General features: G+C 40.2%; 1 protein-coding gene across 6 annotated transcripts in view; it reads right to left on the bottom strand.

The window, feature by feature from the left end:
- Positions 1-4,908: 4,908 nt before the first annotated feature.
- Positions 4,909-10,482, bottom strand: part of NTNG1 (netrin G1) — a 479,224-nt gene continuing 473,650 nt past the window's right edge. For 5 of the 6 annotated variants that reach the window (XM_069737380.1, XM_069737381.1, XM_069737384.1 and 2 more), the window contains one exon: positions 4,909-6,350. In XM_069737380.1, the coding sequence (XP_069593481.1) occupies positions 6,130-6,350 (221 nt within the window). In that variant the 3' untranslated portion in view covers positions 4,909-6,129. The remainder of the gene's footprint in view (positions 6,351-10,482) is intronic. The other variant, XM_069737382.1, reaches the window with a different exon arrangement.

Raw genomic sequence — 10,482 nt, 5'->3', positions numbered from 1 at the left:
CCCCTAACCCTAACTATTTCTGTTTATAGTGGGTTTTTTACTTTATTTTGATGATTGGCAGCTGTCACACATTTCTCAGCATGCGTTTAAAAAACGCAAACGCATGAAAAAACGCATGTAAACGCGTCAAAACGCTGCGTTTTTTTCACAACATGCAAAAACGCATGCGTCAAAAAAACGCAGCGTTTGCACGCGTTTACATGCGTTTTTTCCCCATGCGTTTTTTTTTGTGTTTTTTACCGCAAAAACACACCCAAAAAAACGCAAATGTGAAACCAGCCTTAGTGATTGGATCCAAAGAGTGGTCGTAAATGGCTGCACATCCAGTTGGAAGAATGTCTCAAGTGGGGTACTACAGGGCTCTGTCCTGGGCCCTGTACTGTTCAACATCTTTATCAATGATTTAGATGAAGGAATTGAGGGTAAACTGATTAAATTTACTGATGACACAAAGCTAGGAGGGATAGCTAATGCTAGAGAAGAGAGAGAGGATTCAAAAAGATATAAATAAACTGGAGTGGGCAGCAACTAACAGAATGATTTTTAACAGGGAAAAATGCAAAGTACTACATCTGGGCAATATAAATGAAAAAAGCATATACAGAATGGGAGGAATAGGGCTAAGCAACAGCACATGTGAAAAAGACTTGGGTATATTAATAGATCACAGACTGAATATGAGTCAACAGTGTGATGCAGCAGCAAAATGGGCAAATACAATTCTGGGATGTATTAACAGAAGCATACAGTCCAGATAATGTGAAGTCATTATTGCCCTTTACTCTTTGGTCAGACCTCATCTGGAATACTGTGTCCAGTTTTGGGCACCACATTTTAAAAACATTAACAAACTGGAGCAAGTTCAGAGAAGAGCGACCAGAATGGTGACTGGTCTGAAAACCATGTCCTATGAGGAACGTTTACAGGATTTGGGAATGTTTAGCTTGCAAAAAAGAAGACTGAGAGGAGACTTAATAGCTGTCTACAAATATCTCAAGGGCTGTCACATTGTAGAAGGATCATCTTTATTCTCATTTGCACAAGGAAAGATTAGAAGCAATGGGATGAAACTGAATGGGAGGAGACACAAATTAGATATTAGAAAAAACTTTTTGACAGGGTGATCAATGAGTGGAACAGGCTGCCACGAGAGGTGATGAGTTCTCCTTCAATGGAAATCTTCAAACGGTGGCTGGACAGACATCTGTCTGGGATGGTTTAGTGTATCCTGCTTTGAGCAGGGGGTTGAACCAGATAACCCAGGAGGTCCCTTCCAACTCTAACATTCTATGATTCTATGTGTTGGAGTCAACTCCAACACATGCTAAGTAATTTTTTGATTCATGTACATCTGTTCATACATAGTGGATGCTTTCCTGAAACGGAAAGTAGAGGGCTTTTCGGTCTCTTTCGTCCCGCTACATTTAGCCCAACTTGGGTCTCTCCCTAAGGTGGCTATAATGTATGTATCATCTGTTCATAGTAATGTTTGGCCGAGTTATGACCCGACAAGCATTCTCTTGATATGCACTTTGAATGTTTTTTAATGTGTTGTGGCATTGGAAATTGTTGCCATCCCTGTAGGATGTCTCAGCCCATGTTTTAGGTAATTAATGTATGTATACAGTTGATAATGGCCCAAACTACTATTTGATAGGCAATGTTGCTATATTTTTGATGAATGTTGTTGAAATGAGATTTGATATTATATTATTTATGGGTGCCTCACAAGGTCGATAAGGGGAATATCTGTAAATGTATTTATCTTTTTTAATTCCTGCTCTTTGCTATATTGTTTTTCCACCTATATTGATAGGGCAGCTGTAGGGAACTGAGGGATAGTCCACGGTGAGTGGGGGCACCAAAAAATCGTTCTCTTAGGGTGCCAACCTCCACAGCCAGGCAGGTTTGAGTATTAGGCTTCTTTAGGTCATTTTTTCTATTTTTCGTATCTATCCACTTAAAGTACTGGGTTGGTGTTTTTTTTTAGAATTTTTGAATAATAAAAGTAAAGCTTTTAAGGGATTATATGTTCACATGAAAATATATTCCCAGCAGGACTTGTCACTCTGTAGCAAAATTGACTTTCCATTATGCAAGCTTACAAAACCACTGCTTGATATATATTTCATAGCTCTTAACAATGCCCATGAAGTGTGAACATAAAAACTGTCCATGACAACCCACTTGTTTACATGATGACAACCCTTGTGGTGTCACTATCCACTATGGAGCTTCAAAGCAGACCCACCAGGCTTGTGATAAGTGCCATCCTTGCACCAGGGTGCTTATGCACTTGTGCCTTAAATGGAACCCATCAACCTTAATTCCATAAAACTCAAAACCTCTTCCTTTATGGTGGTTATCAATAGTAAAACAATGCAAGTGACATTAGCCATCATTTTTGTTACATCTTCACCTTTGTGACGTTTTCAACTGATCTGTTTTTACGATGCAGTGTTGTTGGGTCCTGTGACACAATGCACCACCACTTCAGCATGTGCCCCTCCATCTGGGTGTATCTGGTGTGTGGCAACTGTGGGTCTCATTGCTAAATTTATTGGACTAGTGACCTTTATGGGCCTCAAAGGTCAATGCTATTCTCATTGGTATTTTAAGAAATCAGCAGAAAAAAATCAGCAGCAACTTTAATGCCATTGATGACACACATTTTCACCCTTTGTAAATGCTGAGCCTAAAAAGATTGCACCAAACCTCAGGCACATATGGTACATTACTACTAGCCCAACCCTGCATTTGTGTGAAGTATGCTGTCTGGCAGGTACTGGAACCAGAGCTTGTTATTTCGCTAATGATCAGTCCTGAGTATTGACAAAACTATTTAGCATTGAAACATTGACAGTGAACTTTTCTATAGAATTGTGAATAGCTATTGAGAGAAAACTCTGGGTCTATGTCCCACGTTGACTTCTGTTCTGCCTGAGTTGTTCACATTGTACTAAAAAAAATTGAAGGTAAGTAATTGCTAGTTTAACTTTGTATGTAGTCAGGGACCCGGCTGAAATAAGCCCCTAGAACGCTGGCACCTCCGGCGAGGAGTTTTGTGTGTGTGTATTCAGGGACCCGACTGAAATAAGCCCCTAAAATGCTGGCACCTCCGGCGAGGAGTTTCATGTTTGCATTTGACTGCATGACCACCATCTGCTCTACTAAGTAGCTGTGTGCCTCTGTGAGCCAAACAGGGCACAGCATTATCTTTGCTAACAGACTCTGTGAAGTAACAGAGTCTGTTTATACCACTATATAGTACCGCCATATCTAGCTGCAGGTGCTTTCCCGGGTTGCGAACGCACAAATTTCCTCTAATAAATATATATTCAGTGCGTTCCGCCAACCCTAACAAAATGTTATTTTGTAAAGTTAATTTCCTGAGGTAACAGGGATGAGAGATTTCATATGAGTAGAGTTGAATGCTCTGTGTATTTTGAAAAAAATTATATTGTCCAGAATACGGATTTTTTGCAACTCACTCAGCGCAAATTCATCAAAATAGCAACCAGAGACAGCCACATTATCTGAATTATAGAGAGCTAGTTAAAATAAAATACCTTACCACTCACCTGTCCTGTCACTCTCAATCCTGTCCTTCACAACTCTTATTTTTCCCTTTATCTGTTGCTTGCATTCTCTTTGACCTCTTCGCTGCAGGCTAGGCCTTCCAGTTTGACAAGGTCATGGATGTCACTGTACGCTATGCTGTTACTTGATTAGGCCTCATTACATAGCCCATCTCAAGTAAAGAGGCCTAGTTGAGCCAGAAGTCCTTGACTAGGACTCGTTACATAGCCCATCTCAAGTAAAGAGGCCTAGTTGAGCCAGAAGTCCTTGACTAGGACTCGTTACATAGCCCATCTCAAGTAAAGAGGCCTAGTTGAGCCAGAAGTCCTTGACTAGGACTCGTTACATAGCCCATCTCAAGTAAAGAGGCCTAGTTGAGCCAGAAGTCCTTGACTAGGACTCGTTACATAGCCCATCTCAAGTAACGAGGCCTAGTTGAGCCAGAAGTCCTGGCCTTGAGTGAAGAGATTGAGCACAACTGGGTAAGAGTAAAAAAAGAGTTGCAGAGGATTAAGCAGTCACTGCGGTGGAATAGGTGAAGTGAGTACTATTTTTTTTTACATCTTATGTTTCTTATACCCTGGGGTCTAGAAAGACTCTAGAGAATAACAAGGAACATTCTCTGACAGACTGACACCAACTGACAAACTGATTTTCAAAAGGATCTGCCACTTAAATTCAGCAGGCCAGGTACTTCTCTTTCCTGACATTTGTTGAGGGAGAGTCAGGAGGCCCCCATACACATTAGACTGTCAGCCGACCAATACAGAAAACCAAATAAAGATGTTACCATCAACAATCACCATTGTTGCATACTACTCAATCCTGGAAGTTGGAATAGTCAAAAGTGCAAATGTGGCAGTTGTACCCAGACTTTAAAATCTTTAGGGATTAACAGGCTTACAGCAAGATACCAGTAATATAAATGGCATATTGCATCTGGTAGAGTTACAAATTTTGCATTGGGTTCCAAGATTTTTTTTTTACACCTATGGAGATAGACCTGATGCTTCCTGAACTGCTTCCTATGAGCCCCATCTGTAGCTATTGTCTCTTGAAAGGTTATTTTCTCCTATCTTCAGGAGTGCACCGCTTCTATACCTCCTGGCTCCTTCTTGCCATTAAGCAGGACTCTCCTGATGGACAATTTGGAACTGTGGACTCTCTGATGTTGTTACAAGCAGAGTCAGCTTTACCTCTGCAGTATTGGAGGAGCACAGGGAACCTGAGGCTGGCTGTATCCTTCAAACTTTGTCCTGTTTAACTTTTAAGCTCCCACCACCACTTTTACCTCCTGAAAAAAAAAGAATTGCATTACATTGTCTGAAATTGTTTTCAGTTCTGTTTATTCCTTGAAATCTTCCAGTGTTTTAAAACAACAAGAAAACATTTAGTATTTCCTTTGGTGGAACATTATTACACGTCTTTTGAATGTAAACTTGTGGCTTTCCATAACACCAGCATACGCTCCCTAAGGAAGATTTTCTGAGCATGTCACCCATTTACGGCTTAAAGAGAGCAAGGGAACATTTAGCCCCTAAAGCCGTGAAAGAGAGAAAATGAGTAACAGAATAGAATTCAAATAAAGTAAAGAAAAAAAGTAATAAAAAGAAAAAAAATATTTTCTGATCCTTCGATGAAGATAATCACTTAATAGATTGTCTGCTAAACACGGATTTGCAATAATACAAAAAATCTACATTTTACATTATTTCAAGAAAAATAACTTCATTTGAATACAAAAGGATAAATACATTTTATTTTTGCTTAAACTCTAGCCTTTTCTCATATCGGATATCATACGCCTTGTATACTTTTTTTTTATTCGGTTTTGGCGTATCTATGATATACAAGCCTTAATTTACTCTCTTAAAGGATATGGGGCCAAGGAAGGGAGATATGTGTGTCACTAACATTGGACAAAAAAAAAATAAATCTTTCGACCAACAAGGGTATACGGAGCGACGTTCACAAAAGCACAGGTGTTAGGGTATTAGGGGACCAATATGGCCGCTTTCCTTTACCCACAATGCACTGGCAGCAAAGAATGACGCTATTTGGTTGGTCCACACACTGGGTAGAGAGGTACAGAAACTGTGTGGAAGTGGCAAACAAGCTCTTGTTGTCCTTTTCTGGAGCAATTTAAGGGCAATTTATTAAAGGGATTGATCCTGCCATGGTAGCAGTCCTGCTTGGGGCAGCTTGCCTCTTGGGGCTTTTGGATGGGTAGAAGGATTACTTTGCCTGCAATTACCATGGCATCAGCTTTGCTTTAAGTGACCTTGTTGCTTTGGCCTTCCATTTGCGGAAGGTCCTTTCAGCTGGTTCTGATACCACGGCAGTCCTTCTTGGGTCAGCCGCCTCATGAGCCAAAATCATAACAGTCATGGATCTCTCATTCACAAATTGGTACATATGGCTTAGTACAGTCAGGCCCTCTCAAGTTTAATTATAATTTATGTATTCCATTATATTTATTTCTCTTTGTCTCTTGTAGTCACTTTTTGTTCTCCGTGGGAAATTGCAGGTACATTATTCACGTTTTTTTTTTTACAAAGTGCAGAGCCGAGCTACAATTATCATGGTGGTCAGATACAAGTTATGGGTGATGGATCCTTGTCCAGATTTAGAAGACGGACAGCTCCCGGTATCTTCACATTTCTGATTCTCGCACAATATTCCCTTGAAGCCATGAGGACATTGGCACCTCATGTTGTTGTGGCAAACTCCACCATTTTGACAACGAAGCAGCTCATTGTCACAGATATTTGCTATGGGGAATAGAAAAAAATAAGATTAATATCATTCTAGTGTAAGTAGTAAATTATCTTCCATAATATAACAATATATCCAGTGTTTAACTGGATTTTCTCATTTTCAAAATTTTTTATCCCATCAGCTATGTAAAAATAATAATAATAATTATAATAATATCAGCTGTATCCACTTCTCATCCAAAGCTGGTTATCGTTTACACACTGCCTCGGTGATGTCATGACTACAGTCCATGTGACCGCTGCAGTCAATCACTAGGATCAGTGGCTTGTGACAACTACATCTGCATTACTATTCGCGAAAACAGCTGTCGCACTTCCCTGCCCTTCTAGGTCCACATCGTGTGCATGTCCCTTCAATAAAGATGCCCTTTAAGTTACCATTAATGAGTGCCGCTATTTCTTCAAACTTCACTCTTGTCCATATATGCAAATTTTTTTAGCTGAGCGCCACCAAAAACTGATTTTCGTGGATCATTGTATAGATTCTAGTGAAATTCACAATTCAAGTGATATTTCCAAATTTAAAGTGATATGGACGTACGAGCAGTGCCTGTGTTTTATACCTCCACATTTTACATCTGCATTACTGCTGAGCCCAGTGATTAGCTGCACTGGTCACAGATTCTTTAGTTGGGGTGCCTGTAAGCAGTCACTGGAAGCATCGGTGGAGAGCCAGCGCTGGAGCAGGAGAAAGTAAGTGCAGCTAATTTTATTATTTTTTACATGGAGCAAGAAAAATTGGGTAAAAAAAATTGTAGATAAAAAAAATGTTTTTTTTTGACGTTTCAAACTTATAAAACAAAAAAGTAAGATTTTGATTGCAATGATATTATATTGATACGAGAGCCTAATGAAAGAAGAGAAGATAGTAGGAAAAGTTGTCATTGTCACATAAAAATAATACATTTCAAAGGCTTCAACGGAAAGGTAAAAGATAAAATGAAACAAACGTCAATAGGTTCTCTGGTACTAACGGAATGATCGGTGAATAATCCTAGAATATTAGGTAAGTGACTTCCTCTGCAGGCGGCTGGTGTATTGGGAGCAGGCACTGCCCACTTCTTTAACATCCAGATGGAACAGGTGCAGAATTAACGGGAAGCAGACTTACTGGTAAAAAGTCCCATGGTTCTTTGCTGATTGGCGGCTAGCGCTCTCCAATCAGAGTACAGCAAAAATTAACCCTGAAGGCTCAGCAATCACATTTGGAGTTGACTTTGGAGACAATCCTTTGCCTCTAGGGTAATTTTCAGCCGGGCTTCATGTCTTATTTCACCTTATTGATTGGTTCTGTGTATGAACTCAGAACAACAAGGTTTATAAATTGTATCTTCTGTGTACAAATTGTCTCATCAGAGAGGAAGAGGACTAGAACTCTAGCGCCACCTATTGGAAGTAGCAATACTAACAGTCAATGTTGACCCGTTAACGAGCCTTGGATAAAGGTCAAAACCAGAATCTCAATTTGCAGACACTGTGTTTCGGGGTACTGCCCTTTGTCAGTGCAAAGTGTGAGATCTGGTTTGGTGTGTGAGAGGCGTCTGACCAGGATCCAAGAGAGGTTTGACTCTCAGAATCATTTTCTCTGACCCAAGGAACCTCAGTCTAAGGCCATGTTCACACTATTAATATTTGGTCAGTATTTTACATCAGTATTTGGAAGGGAAAACCAGGAGAGGAACAATCAGAGGAAAACTATAATAGAAACCTGTCACCACTTCTGCATTTATCACCCACTCCTGGTTTTGACTTACAAATACTGATGGAAAATACTGACCAAATACTGAATGTGTGAACATGGCCTAACACGGATATTTTATCATCGGCTATCATGGAAATATCTTAAAGGGAATTTGTGACCTGGTTTTTGCTATCTCATCTGAGCGCAGCATAATGTAGAAAATGAGACCCTGATTCCAGCGATGTATCACTTAGATTATTGGGAGCAGGAATAGTGACGCAATCAGAGTTTTAGATGTAGCATGTAGTAGAGCTCAGAAAGAGGCACCCATCCACACCACAGTTTTCTGTGTACACTGTATATTAACAGTGAGCTCCTTATTAGTGGTGGGGGCGGAGTTAGACCAGGATGCACAAGAGCTGCAGTTTGAGTAGTGATAATATCCTGGTGATAAACACTCATTGTATTGAAATAACAACACACAGCCTAATAAGTGACACATCGCTGAAATCAGTCTCTCAACCCCTACATCATGATGTCCTTAGATTACATAGCAAAAACCTGCTGACAGATTCAGCAGGGGAATGTGTCACAAGGAAATTATCTACTAATAATCAATTTTTTACTAAATGTATTTAAAAAAAAAAAAAGTTGATTGAAACAGTTGGTCATTTTCTGACGATGCATTCCCTTTAAGGAAGCTGTACAGGATTAGAAAAACAGGGCTGCTCTTTTATGTCCACAAACAACGCCTCACTTGTTCGAAGGTTGTGTGTGGTATTTCAGCCCATCTCCTTTTACATGAATAGGGCTGATCTGCAATGCAAAAAATGGAAATTGACCGCGTAGTGAAGGAGCTTTTTGCTATTTTGCCAGCTTCTCTACACTAGGCAGGTATTGAGAATCGAGTTTTCCTCCGAACGTTCATTCACATTAATCAGCCAATGTAAATGCAACCTAGGATTTGTAGACCCTTACAGGAGATTTTATTCAGCTATGCCCCCGCCTATCGGTTCTCCGGAAAAAGTATAACCGACCCTCAAGATCCACAACTTCGGTAACACCTTTTGGGTTCCTAAAAGCAAAAACTTGTCCCAACCCTATTACACTCCAAGATTACATGCCATGTTGTGTATCATTTGATACTTATAACATTATTTGTATGTGATATTTGCTAGTTAAATCTCAAAAACTAAATATGCTAAATTAAAATTTTCATGAGAAATATAAAAATCACATCGCACCCTTCTGCATAATTTAAGAGATAAGCTGTGTATCGACTCTGAAACTGCGGTAACTTTTTTCTCCGGCTGGGCTTGTACACAAACGGGTTAATACCATGGTAGAGCCCATATGATGAATAGTGCTTAATGTGCTGCTTTCCCAGAGGTTGAGACCTTTCTCTGACAAGCGATTTGTCAAGTCCACGCCATTGGGAAAAATGGCAGTGACAGGAAACGACAGACCTGCACAGCCCCCGTGCAGCGCAAAGTGTATGATTGTTTAAAATGGCGTGTTAGAAATCCATTTGACCTTTACTTGTATCTGATTCCTGGCAAGGAAAAAATATTTCCTTGACATTTTTATTAAAAGTAGAAAAAAATATTAATGTTTAGAAGAATAAAAAGTTACTTAAGTTTCTCATATCACCTTCTCAGAATTACCCGAGGAGCATTGCCCTATCGTGTCCATTAGGAACAGGCTCACATCAGGAAATGTAAGTTCTTCAAAGATGTTTAACTATTTGGTGACAGACAACTCAAGGACTTAAGCTGACAATACACTTTAAATAGCTGTCGACTATTGATGCGTCCATAGATATCTCTTCCAACTCTTCTATGTGTAGGGGATATAAATATGTTATTGTTCCCTCTTCTCCACAACCCCTTTAAGTGTGTACAATGTATGTTATTAATGTGTCCGTACACGGTGGTACTGCTACACATAAAGTGTATTACCACCGTGTACAAGAGCATTGCTATACTGTCTGTATATTGCTCCCTCTATATATATATGTTTGGCACACTTTGTATTAGGGAAAGTTTATCCCCGGGCCCAGTATAGTGATAGGGGCGTAGTGTCCATAGTTGGTCATTAGAGGGGGGCACTGTAGAATATAGGTAGAGTAGGAGGGGCACATTGGGATTAGAATAGTTAGGTTTCCTGGTGTTAGTCAGTTGGGGCCTGGACACCTGTGCAGCTCACAGGGCTGCCTAGCCAGGAGTTATTGTGCCCCGCAACGTTGAAGGGGCCCAGCATAGAAAAGCTACACTAAGAATTCCTCTAGGTGGAAAGGAGTACGGAAACACTGCAGACGCAGTTAAAGGAATCTGTCCCCATAGAGAGAAGTCTGGTCAGCACGGGTAGTACAAGCAAGATGTGGCAGATCTTTGCCTGGGCGGCAGTTCTTAGTACTGGGGTGAAGTGGTGTAGGACTCCTCCGTG

This window comes from Ranitomeya imitator, chromosome 8 (assembly GCF_032444005.1).
Source record: "Ranitomeya imitator isolate aRanImi1 chromosome 8, aRanImi1.pri, whole genome shotgun sequence".
Taxonomy (NCBI): domain Eukaryota; kingdom Metazoa; phylum Chordata; class Amphibia; order Anura; family Dendrobatidae; genus Ranitomeya; species Ranitomeya imitator.
The sequence above is the reverse complement of the archived record's forward strand: the minus strand, read 5'-3'. Positions and strand labels throughout refer to the sequence as shown.